This window comes from Rhinoderma darwinii, unplaced genomic scaffold (genome assembly GCF_050947455.1).
Source record: "Rhinoderma darwinii isolate aRhiDar2 unplaced genomic scaffold, aRhiDar2.hap1 Scaffold_210, whole genome shotgun sequence".
Classification (NCBI taxonomy): domain Eukaryota; kingdom Metazoa; phylum Chordata; class Amphibia; order Anura; family Rhinodermatidae; genus Rhinoderma; species Rhinoderma darwinii.
The window spans coordinates 1-20,323 of NW_027462441.1; the positions used below are offsets into that span (position 1 = coordinate 1).

Genomic DNA, 20,323 nt, shown 5'->3' on the forward strand with positions numbered 1-20,323 from the left:
TCTCTCTCGCCCCGCTGTCTCCTCCCTCCCTCTCTCTCGCCCCGCTGTCTCCTCCCTCCCTCTCTCTCGCCCCGCTGTCTCTCACATAGACCTGAAGCTTTTATTTTTGTCTCTGCAGGATTCTCCAGATGGAAGTCGGGAGCCCATCAGCAAGTTGTCAGTAAGTGTTAATAGATGTTCCCTGCCCACTGCATGTTCTGCTCCCCTCCCCCTCCCTGGGCACCAGTCTTCACACGCTGGCGGGGGAGGGATTGTGCGCTGCGTGCTTTGTGTTGGCTCCGTGTTTGGTTCCAGTGTGTGACGCTGTGATGTTCCCCTGCAGAGTAAGCTCAGCTCCGTCAGTCTCCGGGGAATCAGCAACTCCAGCTCAAACAATGACGTCAGCGCTGAGGACTTCCATGGGAACTTTGCCTTTGAGGGCATTGGCGATGACGACTTGTGAACCTCCATTTAGGAGTTGCCTTTTTGGGACTGCCATCGAGGCTTCATCTCGGACATGGAGACGCTCTCCACCAGCAGCATAATAGGGGAGCGCTTCTCTCGCGCCAGGGCCCCTGCTGCCAACACTAATACTCATATGTAGCGCTCAGCTTGCACTTATAATTCAGAGATTTGCACAGAGTGGGGGCCAAACCCCAATATTTCTAATGAATTTAACCCTTTATCCGCCAGCTCCCCCTGCTGCTCAGCGATTGAATGTTGGATTAGCAATAGTCCTTATATACCACCAGGAACAGAAGGGTTAATACGTATAGCTATATGCACACACATATCTTTCATTCCTTTATCTAATCGCACTTTCCAGTGATGGTGCCAAACTCTGACCAAATGAACTCAAATTCCTCATGAGGAGCCTAAACTCCGCAGAACCGCAGAGACGTTGCAGTGCCAATTCCATGATGTGTCCATAAGCTTTTCTATGTCCAGAATTGGAGCCAGCGACCGATGAAAGTAAAGCCGCTGCATGAGAAGCGTCGCATTGTATGATGGTTCCAGACATGTGACTGGATCGTGACCATTTGTACTTCTTGGCAGAATGTGAGGGTCGGTTAATGCATCATCGGTCTCCTGAACGGACTGTGTGTGTGTATATATATATATATAATATGTATGGGCTGGATGTCGCCACAATCAGCCGTTTACACATTGAGCCGATCGATTATCTTCCAATAATAAATGACTTGTTTACATTAAATGGAACTCAAGCTTATCCGCGTGTCATCTTTCCCTGGTGTCCATCTTGTATGTAGATCGGGAGATGACGTTCCTCTGCTGATCTCGCCATATGTAGATCAGGAGATGACGTTCCTCTGCTGATCTTGCTGTATGTAGATCATGGCATGACGTTCCTCTGCTGACCTCGCCGTATGTAGATCAGGAGATGACGTTCCTCTGCTGACCTCACCGTATGTAGATCAGGGGATGACGTTCCTCTGCTGACCTTGCTGTATGTTTATCAGGGGATGACGTTCCTCTGCTGACCTTGCTGTATGTAGATCAGGGGATGACGTTCCTCTGCTGACCTTGCTGTATGTAGATCAGGGGATGACGTTCCTCTGCTGATCTTGCTGTATGTAGATCATGGCATGACGTTTCTCTACTGACCTTGCCGTACGTAATCGGGATTGCGTTCCTCTGCTGACCTCACTATGTAGATCAGGGGATGACGTTCCTCTGCTGACCTTGCTGTATGTTTATCAGGGGATGACGTTCCTCTGCTGACCTTGCTGTATGTAGATCAGGGGATGACGTTCCTCTGCTGACCTTGCTGTATGTAGATCAGGGGATGACGTTCCTCTGCTGATCTTGCTGTATGTAGATCATGGCATGACGTTTCTCTACTGACCTTGCCGTACGTAATCGGGATTGCGTTCCTCTGCTGACCTCACTATGTAGATCAGGGGATGACGTTCCTCTGCTGACCTCACTATGTAGATCAGGGGATGACTCCTCTGCTGACCTCACTATGTAGATCAGGGGATGACGTTCCTCTGCTGACCTCACTATGTAGATCAGGGGATGACGTTCCTCTGCTGACCTTGCTGTATGTAGATCAGGGGATGACTTTCCTCTGCTGACCTTGCTGTATGTAGATCAGGGGATGACGTTCCTCTGCTGACCTCTCCCTGACGTCCATATTATCTCCATACTGGTCCTGGGTGCAGAGATGACGCGTGCCGCTGGCTGTGTCCGTGTATCAGATTCGCAGCATGTTCTATTGTATTAGTGTCGTACTCTCCTAGTAGACGTCAGTGGAAACCAGAAATATGGATGAAATATCCAGCACCGCTGAAAGGACCAGGCCATTTCGTGTTACATTATCAATTACACGATCTCTGCTTTATGTCAGGGAATAGCAGCATTTATGGTTTATAATCAGAGGTTGAAAACCTGACCTAGTCCTGCACACACCGCTAAGTTATAATAATGTAGACCAGGGGTCAGAAACCTTCAGCACTCCAGTCTGCGTCTGTCAGGGCATGCTGGGAGATGTAGTTTCACAAAATCTGGAGTGCGGAAGGTTGCTGACCTCTAGTATAGACAATCCTCTGAGCTAACCATAGCAGCACATCTCTTTCTCCTGTCTTAGACTACATCGCTAAGACATTGTAACAAAGCTGTGTGAGGACTAGGTCAGAACTGCAGCCTCGATGTAAACAGGAAGGTTTCCACTCACTGGTAGTATGCAGGGATCTTGAAAACTAAGAAATTAAAGCGACCCTCTGGTCTCAGGACACAAGTATAAATGTGATGGGGTATATGAAGTAATATTGCCTGGTGCCCTCCAGTTCCGCCCCTCTGCCGTGGATCCGCCGTTTTAGGGACCCCTCGATGTTGGCTCATAATGGCTGCAGCGCTTCTCAGACCGAGTCTAAGACACTCCCTCTGTTCACGCATTGGATGGAACAGCTCTGGCCAATCTGAGGACAGTGGGAGTGTCTCAAGACTCCTGGTCTAAGAAGCGCTGCAGCCATTATGATACAACATAGAGGGGACCCTAAAACGGCAGATCCACGGCAGAGGGGCGGAACTGGAGGGCACCAGGTAATATATTTAAAATGGTGTCGCGGGAGCGGAGGAGAAAGTTATAGAACTTCTTATCCTACAATGATTGAGATTCATTCACGTAAGACCGGTCCTTATAAATCAATATGGAGACCGGAAACATCCACACAGGCTTCACCCATTAAACTCTCCCAGGAGAAGGGACCTCGTCCATCGCAACCAATCAGCTTAGCCGCCACCCCTTAAACTCTTGAGAAATGAAAGCTGCGCTGTGATTGGTTGCTATTTCTGCTCAACAGTTCTGATAAGTGAGGAGCACAGTGTCTGTATGTCAATAAGCCTGGGTATAACGGTGGCACAGGTCGCAGCTGGAGCCTGGCTACACATCCTGGGTATAAGGGTGGCAAAGGTCGCAGCTGGAGCTTGGCTACACATCCCAGGTTTAAGGGGCACAGGCCGCAGCTGGAGCCTGGCTACACATCCTGGGTATAAGGGTGGCACAGGTCGCGGCTGGAGCCTTGCTGCGCATCCTGGGTATAAGGGGGGCACAGGTCTTGGCTCTTTGAGCAATGAGCCATCTAGATATGAGGGAAGACAGACATGATTTTTGGTTTAGATGTCCAGCCCGAGGAGGAAAGTCTAGACACCGCTTGTCTCTGCAGCCGCTAGCGGAAGACACAGATCTGGGATCACATACAGCTGCAGGAAAAGAAAGTGAACCCTACGGAAGGAAAGAATAGAGCATAACGTCTGAGTATACAAGAATATATCAATTTTATTTATAGAAAATAACATGCAATTAAAAACACATCATAAGAAGACTCTAGTACTAGTACCGTGGTCCATCATACAGGACAATATTACGTAACGAAATGGTATATAGGGCAAAACCATATATGCTACCCACACAAATAGATATGTAATGTATCTCATCCAAGTGGATTATATACTGATAATCCACAGTGTCCTCTCAGTTAATAAATACAGTGGATATTACCAGGTCACAAGGGAGTCACATAGGGAGAATCAGTAAATAAATGGTGAGCAGTTATAGTAATGCAGTCTTACCCATTCAAAACGAGAGTGTCAACATACGTCCGTGCTGAACGGTCCACAGAAAAACCCCAACGCGCGTTTCGCTGTTTTCGGTCGCTTCCTCAGGGGGTACATCCCAAGCGACCGAAAACAGCGAAACGCGCGTTGGGGTTGGTGACCTGGTAATATCCACTGTATTTATTAACTGAGAGGACACTGTGGATTATCAGTATATAATCCACTTGGATGAGATACATTACATATCTATTTGTGTGGGTAGCATATATGGTTTTGCCCTATATACCATTTCGTTACGTAATATTGTCCTGTATGATGGACCACGGTACTAGTACTAGAGTCTTCTTATGATGTGTTTTTAATTGCATGTTATTTTCTATAAATAAAATTGATATATTCTTGTATACTCAGACGTTCTGCTCTATTTTCTTTTCTGCGGTATGGTTCTATAATCATGGAGCAGTCTATCTGATACATTATGGGGGTAAGTTGGTCTCTTAAACTTTACCTAGCCTGTAACCAATATACGCTTGGAGTCTATTTATCTATAATCAGGAAAAGAAAGTGAACCCTACGGAATGAGCTGGATTTCTGCAGTGATCGCCAATACAATGTGGTCTGATTATTCTCTACGTCACAATGTAACGAACACCACACAACAGTCTGTTCATGTCTTATATTCAGCACATTAGGTAAAAATCCAGGGGCCCCGATGCAAAGGTTCTTCTTGGCCCCCCCCTGCCAGGATCAGTCGTTGGACTACGTCGGATTTGGGGACTTTGATAACGGCTTTATTTTTATTCTCAATATAATGGATAATGGGGGTTGTGGGGAAGGGATTTTTATTTCAATAAAATATTTCTCTATGTCGAGTACCGGACCATCTGTAGTGATAACCGGCCACCGGGGCGGCCGCAGGCTGGTATTAGGCGGGGAAAGGCCAAAAACCGTGACCCCCCCCCCGCCCCGGTAATGCTGCAGCTGTTCTGTTGTATCTGCCTGGGTATCAAAAATAGGGGGACCCCACATTGTTCTTTCCAATTTATTTTTTATAAAGAAAAATTAATTACTTGGGGTCCCCCCCCATTTTTCGTATACAAGCCGGATACAACACAGCAGCAGCAGCAGCCGAGCATTACCATAATGGGGGGGGGGAGGGGTCACTGTTTTTGGACTTTCCCAGCCTAATACTACTGGCCTGCGGCCGCCCCAGTAACCGACCATCACTACAGATGGTCCGGTACTGGATCGTACTCTCCCCGATACCCCTGGTGGCGGTGGGTACTGGTGTAATAATGGGGGGTTAGTGTTAGGCTCTGCATCGGCATAACACTAAGCCCCCCCCCCCCTTAGTAATGGACGCTGTCAATCAGCCGGCAGCCATTAATAAGGGGGTATCAATAAAGTTTAATAAAAATGCAAAGACAGAAAAATATTTTATTGAAATAAAAATACCCCCCCCCCCCCACACAATCCTCATTATCCATTTTATCGAGAAAAAAAAAAAAAAGCCGTCATGGAAGTAGTCCTCGCATCTGAAGTAGTCCTCCAATCCGACATAGTCCAATGACCGAACCTGTAAAATAACACAATCACAAAAAAACAACTTAGGGCCTGTTCACATCACCGCTGCCCTTCTGCCGGAGGTTTCTGTCGGGGAACCCCTCAACGGAAAGGCAAACTGGAACCTCAGCTCCCGTTTCCCTCGTCATTGATCTCCATGGTGACGGAAATGTTGCTAAAGGTTTCCGTTGGTCACCGTTGTGAACGGGTTCCGTTGCTTTCACAGGATCAATAGCGCAGTCGACTGAGATCAATGGTGAGGGAAACAGGAAGCTGAGGTTTCAGTTTGCCTTTCCGTTGAGGGGCTAACCCGACAGAAACCTCCTACGGAACCCCGAAACGGAAGGACAACGGTGATGTGAACACAGCCTAACACATATGGTATTCTTAGGTACAGGGCCCATGTGCACGTGGGATATGGTTTGTTGGACCCTGTATCTAAGCCTAACACAAGGTAGGCTTAGATAGAGGGTCCAGCAGACAGTAATCCTATACAGTATAAGATTACTGTGTGCTGGGGCCCTGTATCTAAACCCGACCCCATCAGCCGGACCCGACCCATCAGCCGGACCCCTACCCATCAGCTCCAGACAGTAATATTAATCTTAGCACTGGAGGACTTATTGGAGGAGAATCGGGATAGGATTGGTCGGTTCTGGGGTTTCCCCTATGTACCCCTAATAACGGCCCCACTTTTCCAGAATTATCCCTTTGTCCGCAGGTTGATCTCTTTGTTAGGTCGGTAACTGAAGAATTGAGAACAAGACCAGACGGTTTCAGTGATAACCTGAGCTCTGGGGAGCGACGGGCATGAAAGGATTTGAAAGAAATGAAGGATATTGTATTCAAACCTGCGGACAGAGGGGGTAATATTGCGGCGTGGCCTAGTGACCTGTACGAGCGAGAGGCCAGGAGGCAGTGAAATTACATCCATACTTATAGGGTTCTTCAGCTAAATCCCACTGCCCAATGTAAAAATAAACGTGAAGTTATTTAGAAGCGGGTGGTTGCTGATGGTATTAAAACGCAAGAGGTATATGAGGGTTTGATGGCTAAAGAACCCAGAATTCCGACCTTCTACTTCCTGCCGAAGGTCCATAAAAATGTCCCACGCCCTCCGGGTCGACCGATTATTTCAGGAATAGGGGGTGTAGGGGAACTTTCATGCAGGTTTATTGATTTTTATCTTCGACCACATGTTGAGACTTCCCCCTCTTATATTTGGGATTCTACGGATATTTTGTCATCTCTGGAGGGTTTAAAACTTGAATAAGACGTGTGAATCGCCACTAGTGACATTGAGTCGCTTTATACCTCTATTTACACCACGGGCATGTCAATTTTTCTTACAGATGGGTAATTTAGCCCCTGATCTCGTTGAACTTGTCCTTGAATTACCGGAATTTGTGCTTTGTCACAATTTCTTTGTTTTCAAGGATAAATACGATCTACAGAATCGTGGTACGGCCATGGGGCCTACGTGTGCTCCATCATACGCCAATTTATTTATGGGTTTTTGGGAACAGCAAATGATTTCGAGTGAACACAACCCCTATGAGTTATCCGTGATGTCTTGGGGACGATTTATAGATGACGTGCTATTTGTATGGCAGGGTAGCAAGAAGGACCTCGAACTGTTTCTGGATTATCTAAATACGAATGATATGAAGGTCAAACTTGCGAGTAAATATAGTCGCACTGAGCATTAGAGCTATTCCACGAGGGCAGACGCTACATTAGAACTAATCCAAGAGAGCAGACCCATCATTAGAGCTATTCCGCGAGGGCAGACGCATCATTAGAGCTATTCCGCGAGGGCAGACCCATCATTAGAGCTATTCCGCGAGGGCAGACCCGTCATTAGAGCTATTCCGCGAGGGCAGACCCGTCAATAGAGCTATTCCGCGAGGGCAGACCCGTCATTAGAGCTATTCCGCGAGGGCAGACCCGTCATTAGAGCTATTCCGCGAGGGCAGACGCGTCATTAGAGCTATTCCGCGAGCGCAGACGCGTCATTAGAGCTATTCCACGAGGGCAGACGCATCATTAGAGCTATTCCACGAGGGCAGACGCGTCATTAGAGCTATTCCACGAGGGCAGACGCGTCATTAGAGCTATTCCACGAGGGCAGACCCGTCATTAGAGCTATTCCACGAAGGCAGACCCGTCATTAGAGCTATTTCACGAGGGTAGACCCGTCATTAGAGCTATTCCACGAGGGCAGACGCGTTATTAGAGCTATTCCACGAGGGCAGACGCGTTATTAGAGCTATTCCACGAGGGCAGACGCGTCATTAGAGCTATTCCACGAGGGCAGATGCGTCATTAGCGCTATTGCACGAGGGCAGACGCTACATTAGAGCTATTTCACGAGGGTAGACCCGTCATTAGAGCTATTCCACGAGGGAAGACGCTTCATTAGATCTATTCCACGAGGGCAGACGCTTTATTAGAGCTATTCCACGAGGGTAGACGCATCACTAGAGCTATTCCACGAGGGCAGACGCGGCGTCAGAGCTATTTCACGACGGTAGACCCGTCATTAGAGCTATTCCACGAGGGAAGACGCGTCATTAGAGCTATTCCACGAGGGCAGACCCGTCATTAGAGCTATTCCACGAGGGAGACGCGTCATTAGAGCTATTCCACGAGGGCAGACGCTACATTAGAGCTATTCCACGAGGGCAGACGCATCATTAGAGCTATTCCACGAGGGCAGAAACGTCATTAGAGCTATTCCACGAGGGCAGACGCGTCAATAGAGCTATTCCGCGAGGGCAGACGCGTCAAGAGCTATTCCGCGAGGGCAGACCCGTCATTATTAGAGCTATTCCACGAGGGCGGACGCTACATTAGAGCTATTCCACGAGGGCAGACGCTACATTAGAGCTATTCCACGAGGGCAGACGCTACATTAGAGCTATTCCACGAGGGCAGACGCGTCAGAGCTATTCCACGAGGGAAGACGTGTCATTAGAACTATTCCACGAGGGCAGACGCTACATTAGAGCTATTCCACGAGGGCAGACGCTTCATTAGAACTATTCCACGAGGGCAGACGCATCATTAGAGCTATTCCACGAGGGCAGACGCGTCATTAGAGCTATTCCACGAGGGCAGACTCGTCATTAGAGCTATTTCACGAGGGTAGACCCGTCATTAGAGCTATTCCACGAGGGAAGACGCTTCATTAGATCTATTCCACGAGGGCAGACGCTTTATTAGAACTATTCCACGAGGGTAGACGCTTCATTAGAGCTATTCCACGAGGGTAGAACCGTCATTCGAGCTATTCCACGAGGGCAGACGCGTCATTAGAGCTATTCCACAAGAGCAGACCCGTCATTAGAGCTATTCCACGAGGGCAGACGCTTTATTAGAGCTATTCCACGAGGGTAGACGCATCACTAGAGCTATTCCACGAGGGCAGACGCGTCATTAGAGCTATTCCACGAGGGCAGACGCGGCGTCAGAGCTATTTCACGACGGTAGACCCGTCATTAGAGCTATTCCACGAGGGAAGACGCGTCATTAGAGCTATTCCACGAGGGCAGACCCGTCATTAGAGCTATTCCACGAGGGAGACGCGTCATTAGAGCTATTCCACGAGGGCAGACGCTACATTAGAGCTATTCCACGAGGGCAGACGCATCATTAGAGCTATTCCACGAGGGCAGAAACGTCATTAGAGCTATTCCACGAGGGCAGACGCGTCAATAGAGCTATTCCGCGAGGGCAGACGCGTCAAGAGCTATTCCGCGAGGGCAGACCCGTCATTATTAGAGCTATTCCACGAGGGCAGACGCGTCATTAGCGCTATTCCACGAGGGCAGACGCTACATTAGAGCTATTCCACGAGGGCAGACGCTACATTAGAGCTATTCCACGAGGGCAGACGCTACATTAGAGCTATTCCACGAGGGCAGACGCGTCAGAGCTATTCCACGAGGGAAGACGTGTCATTAGAACTATTCCACGAGGGCAGACGCTACATTAGAGCTATTCCACGAGGGCAGACGCTTCATTAGAACTATTCCACGAGGGCAGACGCATCATTAGAGCTATTCCACGAGGGCAGACGCGTCATTAGAGCTATTCCACGAGGGCAGACGCGTCATTAGAGCTATTCCACGAGGGTAGAACCGTCATTCGAGCTATTCCACGAGGGCAGACGCGTCATTAGAGCTATTCCACAAGAGCAGACCCGTCATTAGAGCTATTCCACGAGGGCAGAAGCGTCATTAGAGCTATTCCACGAGGGCAGACGCATCATTAGAGCTATTCCACGAGGGCAGACGCGTCATTAGAGCTATTCCACGAGGGCAGACGCATAATTAGAGCTATTCCACGAGGGCAGATGCGTCATCAGAGCTAATCCACGAAGGCAGACGCGTCATCGGAGCTATTCCACGAGGGCAGACACATCATCAGAGCTATTCCACGAGGGCAGACACATCATCAGAGCTATTCCACGAGGGCAGACCCGTCATCAGAGCTATTCCACGAGGGCAGACGCGTCATTAGAGCTATTCCACGAGGGCAGACACATCATCAGAGCTATTCCACGAGGGCAGACGCGTCATTAGAGCTATTCCACGAGGGCAGACGCGTCATTAGAGCTATTCCACGAGGGCAGAGGCGCCATTAGAGCTATTCCACGAGGGCAGAGGCGCCATTAGAGCTATTCCGCGAGGGCAGACGCGTCATTACAGCTATTCCATGAGGGCAGAAGCATCATTAGAGCTACTCCATGAGGGCAGACCCGTCATTGGAGCTATTCCACGAGGGAGACGCGTCATTAGAGCTATTCCACGAGGGCAGACGCTACATTAGAGCTATTCCACGAGGGCAGACGCTACATTAGAGCTATTCCACGAGGGCAGACGCATCATTAGAGCTATTCCACGAGGGCAGAAACGTCATTAGAGCTATTCCACGAGGGCAGACGCGTCAATAGAGCTATTCCGCGAGGGCAGACGCGTCAAGAGCTATTCCGCGAGGGCAGACCCGTCATTATTAGAGCTATTCCACGAGGGCAGACGCGTCATTAGCGCTATTCCACGAGGGCAGACGCTACATTAGAGCTATTCCACGAGGGCAGACGCTACATTAGAGCTATTCCACGAGGGCAGACGCTACATTAGAGCTATTCCACGAGGGCAGACGCGTCATTAGAGCTATTCCACGAGGGAAGACGTGTCATTAGAACTATTCCACGAGGGCAGACGCTACATTAGAACTATTCCACGAGGGCAGACGCTACATTAGAACTATTCCACGAGGGCAGACGCATCATTAGAGCTATTCCACGAGGGCAGATGCGTCATTAGAGCTATTCCACGAGGGCAGACGCGTCATTAGAGCTATTTCACGAGGGTAGACCCGTCATTAGATCTATTACACGAGGGCAGACGCTTCATTAGAGCTATTCCACGAGGGTAGAACCGTCATTCGAGCTATTCCACGAGGGCAGACGCGTCATTAGAGCTATTCCACGAGGGCAGACCCGTCACTAGAGCTATACAACGAGGGGAGACGCCTCATTAGCTATTCCACAAGGGAAGACGCATCATTAGAGCTATTCCACGAGGGCAGACGCGTCATTAGAGCTAATCCACGAAGGCAGACGCGTCATCGGAGCTATTCCACGAGGGCAGAAGCGTCATTAGAGCTATTCCACGAGGGCAGACGCATCATTAGAGCTATTCCACGAGGGCAGACGCGTCATTAGAGCTATTCCACGAGGGCAGACGCATAATTAGAGCTATTCCACGAGGGCAGATGCGTCATCAGAGCTAATCCACGAAGGCAGACGCGTCATCGGAGCTATTCCACGAGGGCAGACGCGTCATCGGAGCTATTCCACGAGGGCAGACACGTCATCAGAGCTATTCCACGAGGGCAGACCCGTCATCAGAGCTATTCAACGAGGGCAGACGCGTCATTAGAGCTATTCCACGAGGGCAGACCCGTCATTAGAGCTATTCCACGAGGGCAGACGCGTCATTAGAGCTATTCAACGAAGGCAGATGCATCATTATAGCTATTCCACGACGGCAGACGCGTCATTAGAGCTATTCCACGAGGGCAGACGCGTCATTAGCGCTATTCCACGAGGGCAGAGGCGCCATTAGAGCTATTCCACGAGGGCAGAGGCGCCATTAGAGCTATTCCACGAGGGCAGACGCGTCATTACAGCTATTCCATGAGGGCAGAAGCATCAGTAGAGCTATTCCGCGAGGGCAGACGCGTCATTGGAGCTATTCCACGAGGGAGACGCGTCATTGGAGCTATTCCACGAGGGCAGACCCGTCATTGGAGCTATTCCACGAGGGAGACGCGTCATTGGAGCTATTCCACGAGGGCAGACGCGTCATTGGAGCTATTCCACGAGGGCAGACGCGTCATTAGAGCTATTCCACGAGGGCAGACCCGTCATGTCTGGACCACAGGCCTGTTCTCCAAGCCTGGACAGCTGGGGGTTCTGCAGGAATTATTTGCTCCGATCACTTCTGTGTTTACATTAGATAACATGGATGGTGGCACGTGACACGTGATGTGGACGCTCATCTTATGGACAGGGTCTGGTCCTCAGGGTCACGCAGTAATCTCGGCTTATCGCACTGTATTCGTGTTGCCGCGTCGGTTTATATGATTTTCTTCCAGTACAGAATTGCTGGACTGTTGTCATTTTTGTCATTGTCACCTCCGGGATAATCCATGGCGAGCGTTTTCCTGTGCGGCCGGATCCCGCTATAAAAGGAAGATTTAGGAAAGCTTCTGTCACCCGCCTGCCCTGAGTGACCCTGGCGGCATTATCTCCCTGCCACTCTTCCCCCTAAGCAGAACTTGATTGGTTAATGCTTGATTGGAATTGATAGAGTTAATGCATCAGATGGGTAATACGGTTAGGCTGCCCCCACACCAGCGTGTTCGGTCCGTGATATATGGTCCACATGTCTGCATTATTTCCCGGAAAGAAGCATCATGGTTATGTATGACGCGAGGAGTCCCTCGCTGCGGGAAACTGTCCCGTACTATAATCATGTTTTCAGCACGGGACAGGGGGGGCCGGGACCACTGACATCGTACAGAACTATGATGCTACTAGTGTTCCTCCCTGCACCGTGTTCGGACCGGGAAATGCTGCCGACATACAGTCCACATATCTCGGACCGAACACTCACGGACTGAAGGTAATGCCTTAAGGTAATGCCCCACGGAGCGCCAGGGACGCGGCCACGTGCCACCGACACCAGCGCCATCACCCTGTTCGGCAGTGAATTGCTTGTTACTGGTTGTTGCAGGTAGAACGGCTTTTTCCTAAAAATTGTGCGGCCATTAAAAAATACATTTCTAGCCGCGTGATTTTGCAGGTAAACAGCCAGTAACAAGCAATGTGACAGGCGCGCCAAGATGGTGGTAACGTGGATGTCAGCTAGATCCAGGCCGCGTCAATGCCGATCGGTTATTGGGCTTTAATCTTATCAGAAGGTCGTTTTAACTCTTTCCTTTTGGTTTCAGAAGATTCAGATCCGCTGTGTAATGAGGCAGGGAGGTCGTATTGCCGCCGAGTTACCACGTAGCGTAAACGCTGCGCAATTTCTGTGCAGTAGCAGCAAAGTAAATGAGATTTAGAAAATGCTGCGGAAAAGAAACGCAGTGAAAACGTTCCCAAATTGGCCTGCGGTGTCCGCAGAATGTGAATTTCTGCTGCGAGTTTTTCCTATTGTATTCAATGGATACAAAAGCCGCAACAAATGGCAAAAAATCGCAACTCAGGAGAAAAGAGGCTCCTACTTACAACCTGGGCCTTGTCATAGTGACGCTTTCTTCTGTCCCGGCCTCCTCTGACGACATCCCATGTGACAGCTGCAGTGTCATCACAGGAGGCCGGACTGCAGACGACGGAGGGACGCGTCGCCATGGCTACGGCCAGATTATGTATAAAGTTTAGTTTTTTCTAGTGATGTTTTCCGCAGTAGGAATCCCCCCCCCGCCCCCCCACACGTGTGCACGGAGCCGGACAGAAGAAAATGGCTGTGGAAAAAAAAAAAAAAAGAAATATTGATATAAAACCTCCCCCCGAAGGTATTTTATAATCATTCAGGGATTAGGGGACTGATCAGTTATTGCTGCTTGTCCATCGTCTATCAGGAGAGAAGAGGTCCAGTATCACAGTCTGTTCTCTCATATTCGGGGACAGTCTCCAGGCCAAGATTCCCAGAACACAGCAAGCAGTGGTACTGTAACGCTAGAGATGGCAAACTAATCTCCAAGATATTTAGCGAGTCAGAATACAGCGCTAGGCAGGGGAGACAATACTTTGCCCATCCTAACACTGAGAACCTTTGGGTAGAGGGTTCCATACCGGTTACCACGATTATTATCACGTGGAACAGAGGGGACAGTAGGACCCTACACCACGCCCGCTGTGCCCCTCACAACATCTCCACTATACCAGGAACTGCACTGGTGCAGGAAGTCACCCAGATACTGAAAGATTGCGGTGGTGGGGGTGGGGAACACATGTCCAGTATCTGTGTATCAAAGAGACTGACACCCCCAACCGGAGCTCAAGACAAGAAGATATTAGGAATATTTACTGAATAAATATGTATTAACACAAGGAAAATGTCCACATTCTGTGCAGTTCTGATCACAAGGTCCCCGATGTCACCCCAGCTCTGACATAAGCTCCAGCTTCAAAAAGTACGACACTCAAGATCCTCCCGCAGACACCGGGGGATCCACCTGAACTAATGGTGAGAGATCTCCAGCACGGCAGAGGACGAGCGCTGTGGAGCACGACGTGGAACGTCCGGCACTGATCGGCACCGGCACGAGTCAGCCATGCAATACACAACAGTAACAGATAACCAGGGTAGTGACCCCGCGCCGCGAACACACCACCAATGACCTTTATGCTGCCGTTTCAGAAGCAGCAGAGCGTTCACTAAAGATGCCGCCACGTAAGGGAGCGTGGGATCCGCTCAGGCCGTCAGAGTGACCATGGGTCTTCTGGTGACGCTTGTAGTTGTCCCAGTGTCCTGTAGTGTAGTGGCATTGTGCACAACGGAATGGTTTCTCCCCTGTGTGTCTCAGCATGTGGCGCTTCAGGTTCATACTCTGGTTGCAGCTATAATTACACAAACCGCAGCGAAATGGTTTGTCACCCGAATGAATTCGTCCATGTCTCTTCAGGTTGGCGAGGTTGCCACAAGCATAGTCACAGAGCTGGCACTTATATGGCTTCTCCCCAGTATGCACCCGTTGGTGTCGCTTCAGGTTGTCATAATGAGCGGATGCATAAGGACACATGTGGCACTTGTAAGGCTTCTCTCCACTGTGGGTTTTCATGTGTCGGGACAAGTGGTTCGGGTAATGAGTCACAAATGAACAGAGAACACATGAAAAGCCTTTGCCGGGACTTCCAGATGCTGGAGGGACATGACAACGAGAGCAATAATGTCCCTCAGTCGCACTGTCATCCTCGCCTTCATTTAAGACCATGCCACATGAACGACAGGTGAATGGGAAGAGCAGCTCTGGGAGGCCATTTGAGGCGGGAGGTGGACGAGGTCTGGGAGCATGACTCAGAAGAGCACAAGTTGGTAAGAAGATATCAAGGTCACTGGAGGTCACAGGGAGAGACAGGACTGCCACCGAAACATCTGCAATAAAAGAAACGGAAGTATTAAAAGGAGGGGTGACTGCTGGTGCCGCTAGCTCACATACTGTGGGAACCACAACAGTCACATGACATTCAGCAAGGACCGGGCCAGGCCTCGGCACACACACATCTTTACTCAGTCCCATTTATGGCTGCTCTTCTCTCCAAAGATTTAGAGAAAAACTAGAAAATAAACTGAAAAAAATTCACAAAAATCTTCTGAGATTGGATCTGGTTTTTGGCAAAATGTATATGGAGGGAACACAGACCGCAGGCGTATAAAAAAGAGGCCATGTTTGTTAGACTTGTCTGTTCACTCTGAACGTGGCCCTGGGCAGGCGGCTTACCAGTCTGAACCCCATTTGTTGCATTTTGCATTGCTGGTCATCCTGGGGTGTCCTAGTAATAGACGTATTCTGTTTAGGCTTCATACACACTTCATACTCAGGATCTATATCCTTTCTGTATATTATAGGTTCAGCAGCCGGTGATATACTATGGAGCAGTCCGCACCTCCACATATCTATATGGCCGTATTTCTGCACGTGCAGTTTATCATTCTGATGTCGTAGTTGTAGAATGACCCTAAATATGTTTCAATCTCCAGCTTCACCAGACCTTAAAGGCAATGTACAGCATCAGGCCTCATTCAGTCCAAATCCTAGTGTCCATATTATGGCTTTCCATGGGTCTAAAGACCCCAACATTATAAGGATCTACGATACTATTAGATCAGGTCATTAGACCCGCACTCGGGCTGGGACTTTCAGTCATTACTGCTCTCTGAATATGGACCTTACACGATTATTTATCTAGCTGTGCTGCTGCTTCTGACATAAATCTAACAAGAACACAGCTCCTGGCTGCTGTTGGCTCAGGGCTGACCTAAGCTATCAGTTTTACAGAGGAGAGAAGAGATCACACACAGGATGTATCAGTGTCTGCAGAGGAGAAGAGATCACACACAGGATGTATCAGTGTCTGCAGAGAGAAGAGATCACACACAGGATGTATCAGTGTCTGCAGAGGAGAGAAGAGATCACACACAGGATGTATCAGTGTCTGCAGAGGAGAAGAGATCACACACAGGATGTATCAGTGTCTGCAGAGAGAAGAGATCACACATAGGATGTATCAGTGTCTGCAGAGGAGAGAAGAGATCACACACAGGATGTATCAGTGTCTGCAGAGGAGAGAAGAGATCACACACAGGATGTATCAGTGTCTGCAGAGAGAAGAGATCACACACAGGATGTATCAGTGTCTGCAGAGAGGAGAAGAGATCACACACAGGATGTATCAGTGTCTGCAGAGGAGAGATCACACATAGGATGTATCAGTGTCTGCAGAGAGGAGAAGAGATCACACACAGGATGTATCAGTGTCTGCAGAGGGGAGAAGAGATCACACACAGGATGTATCAGTGTCTGCAGAGGAGAGATCACACATAGGATGTATCAGTGTCTGCAGAGAGAAGAGATCACACATAGGATGTATCAGTGTCTGCAGAGAGAAGAGATCACACACAGGATGTATCAGTGTCTGCAGAGAGAAGAGATAACCCACAGGATGTATCAGTGTCTGCAGAGGAGAGAAGAGATCACACACAGGGACTGTATCAGTGTCTGCAGAGGAGAGAAGAGATCACACACAGGATGTATCAGTGTCTGCAGAGGAGAGATCACACACAGGATGTATCAGTGTCTGCAGAGGAGAGAAGAGATCACACACAGGGACTGTATCAGTGTCTGCAGAGGAGAGAAGAGATCACACACAGGATGTATCAGTGTCTGCAGAGGAGAGAAGAGATCACACACAGGATGTATCAGTGTCTGCAGAGGAGAGAAGAGATCACACACAGGATGTATCAGTGTCTGCAGAGGAGAGAAGAGATCACACACAGGATGTATCAGTGTCTGCAGAGAGGAGAAGAGATTACACACAGGATGTATCAGTGTCTGCAGAGGAGAAGAGATCACACACAGGATGTATCAGTGTCTGCAGAGAGAAGAGATCACACACAGGATGTATCAGTGTCTGCAGAGGGGAGAAGAGATTACACACAGGATGTATCAGTGTATTCAGAGGAGAAGAGATCACACACAGGATGTATCAGTGTCTGCAGAGGAGAAGAGATCACACACAGGATGTATCAGTGTCTGCAGAGGAGAAGAGATCACACACAGGATGTATCAGTGTCTGCAGAGAGAAGAGATCACACCCAGGATGTATCAGTGTCTGCAGAGGAGAGAAGAGATCACACACAGGATGTATCAGTGTCTGCAGAGGAGAGATCACACATAGGATGTATCAGTGTCTGCAGAGAGGAGAAGAGATCACACACAGGATGTATCAGTGTCTGCAGAGGAGAGAATAGATCATACACAGGATGTATCAGTGTCTGCAGAGGAGAGAAGAGATCACACACAGGATGTATCAGTGTCTGCAGAGGAGAGAAGAGATCACACACAGGATGTATCAGTGTCTGCAGAGAGGAGAAGAGATTACACACAGGATGTATCAGTGTCTGCAGAGAGAAGAGATCACACACAGGATGTATCAGTGTCTGCAGAGAGAAGAGATCACACACAGGATGTATCAGTGTCTGCAGAGAGGAGAAGAGATTACACACAGGATGTATCAGTGTCTGCAGAGGAGAAGAGATCACACACAGGATGTATCAGTGTCTGCAGAGAGAAGAGATCACACACAGGATGTATCAGTGTCTGCAGAGGGGAGAAGAGATTACACACAGGATGTATCAGTGTATTCAGAGGAGAAGAGATCACACACAGGATGTATCAGTGTCTGCAGAGGAGAAGAGATCACACACAGGATGTATCAGTGTCTGCAGAGAGAAGAGATCACACACAGGATGTATCAGTGTCTGCAGAGGAGAGAAGAGATCACACACAGGATGTATCAGTGTCTGCAGAGGAGAGATCACACATAGGATGTATCAGTGTCTGCAGAGAGGAGAAGAGATCACACACAGGATGTATCAGTGTCTGCAGAGGAGAGAAGAGATCACACACAGGATGTATCAGTGTCTGCAGAGGAGAGAAGAGATCACACACAGGATGTATCAGTGTCTGCAGAGAGGAGAAGAGATTACACACAGGATGTATCAGTGTCTGCAGAGAGAAGAGATCACACACAGGATGTATCAGTGTCTGCAGAGAGAAGAGATCACACACAGGATGTATCAGTGTCTGCAGAGGAGAGAAGAGATCACACATAGGATGTATCAGTGTCTGCAGAGGAGAAGAGATTACACACAGGATGTATCAGTGTCTGCAGAGGAGAGAAGAGATCACACACAGGATGTATCAGTGTCTGCAGAGGAGAGAAGAGATCACACACAGGATGTATCAGTGTCTGCAGAGAGGAGAAGAGATTACACACAGGATGTATCAGTGTCTGCAGAGAGAAGAGATCACACATAGGATGTATCAGTGTCTGCAGAGGAGAAGAGATTACACACAGGATGTATCAGTGTCTGCAGAGGAGAGATCACACATAGGATGTATCAGTGTCTGCAGAGAGGAGAAGAGATCACACACAGGATGTATCAGTGTCTGCAGAGAGAATAGATCATACACAGGATGTATCAGTGTCTGCAGAGGAGAGAAGAGATCACACACAGGATGTATCAGTGTCTGCAGAGAGAAGAGATCACACACAGGATGTATCAGTGTCTGCAGAGGAGAAGAGATCACACACAGGATGTATCAGTGTCTGCAGAGAGGAGAAGAGATCACACACAGGATGTATCAGTGTCTGCAGAGGAGAGAAGAGATCACACACAGGATGTATCAGTGTCTGCAGAGAGAAGAGATCACACACAGGATGTATCAGTGTCTGCAGAGGAGAGAAGAGATCACACATAGGATGTATCAGTGTCTGCAGAGAGGAGAAGAGATCACACACAGGATGTATCAGTGTCTGCAGAGGAGAGAAGAGATCACACACAGGATGTATCAGTGTCTGCAGAGGAGAGAAGAGATCACACACAGGATGTATCAGTGTCTGCAGAGGAGAAGAGATCACACACAGGATGTATCAGTGTCTGCAGAGAGAAGAGATCACACACAGGATGTATCAGTGTCTGCAGAGGAGAAGAGATCACACACAGGATGTATCAGTGTCTGCAGAGAGAAGAGATCACACACAGGATGTATCAGTGTCTGCAGAGGAGAAGAGATCACACACAGGATGTATCAGTGTCTGCAGAGAGAAGAGATCACACACAGGATGTATCAGTGTCTGCAGAGAGAAGAGATCACACACAGGATGTATCAGTGTCTGCAGAGAGGAGAAGAGATCACACACAGGATGTATCAGTGTCTGCAGAGAGAAGAGATCACACACAGGATGTATCAGTGTCTGCAGAGGGGAGAAGAGATCACACACAGGATGTATCAGTGTCTGCAGAGGAGAGAAGAGATCACACACAGGATGTATCAGTGTCTGCAGAGGAGAGAAGAGATCACACACAGGATGTATCAGTGTCTGCAGAGAGAAGAGATCACACACAGGATGTATCAGTGTCTGCAGAGAGAAGAGATCACACATAGGATGTATCAGTGTCTGCAGAGGGGAGAAGAGATCACACACAGGATGTATCAGTGTCTGCAGAGGAGAGAAGAGATCACACACAGGGACTGTATCAGTGTCTGCAGAGAGGAGAAGAGATCACACACAGGATGTATCAGTGTCTGCAGAGAGGAGAAGAGATCACACACAGGATGTATCAGTGTCTGCAGAGGAGAGAAGAGATCACACGCAGGATGTATCAGTGTCTGCAGAGGAGAGAAGAGATCACACACAGGATGTATCAGTGTCTGCAGAGAGGAGAAGAGATCACACACAGGATGTATCAGTGTCTGCAGAGGGGAGAAGAGATCACACGCAGGATGTATCAGTGTCTGCAGAGGAGAGAAGAGATCACACACAGGATGTATCAGTGTCTGCAGAGAGGAGAAGAGATCACACACAGGATGTATCAGTGTCTGCAGAGGAGAGAAG

At 48.9% G+C, this 20,323-nt stretch overlaps 1 protein-coding gene and 1 long non-coding RNA gene across 2 annotated transcripts; one reads left to right on the plus strand and one right to left on the minus strand.

Annotated features, from left to right (window-relative positions):
- The first annotated feature begins 117 nt into the window (after positions 1-117).
- On the plus strand, positions 118-1,210 carry LOC142701494 (uncharacterized). The gene is made up of 2 exons (XR_012866850.1): positions 118-160; positions 323-1,210. It is a non-coding gene; the product is annotated as an uncharacterized LOC142701494 (long non-coding RNA).
- Positions 1,211-13,802: 12,592 nt separating this feature from the next.
- LOC142701493 (uncharacterized) lies at positions 13,803-15,441 on the minus strand. The gene has a single exon (XM_075848148.1). It carries the CDS (start codon positions 15,439-15,441, stop codon positions 14,545-14,547), a length of 897 nt encoding a protein of 298 aa, XP_075704263.1. The 3' UTR covers positions 13,803-14,544.
- Positions 15,442-20,323: the final 4,882 nt, after the last annotated feature.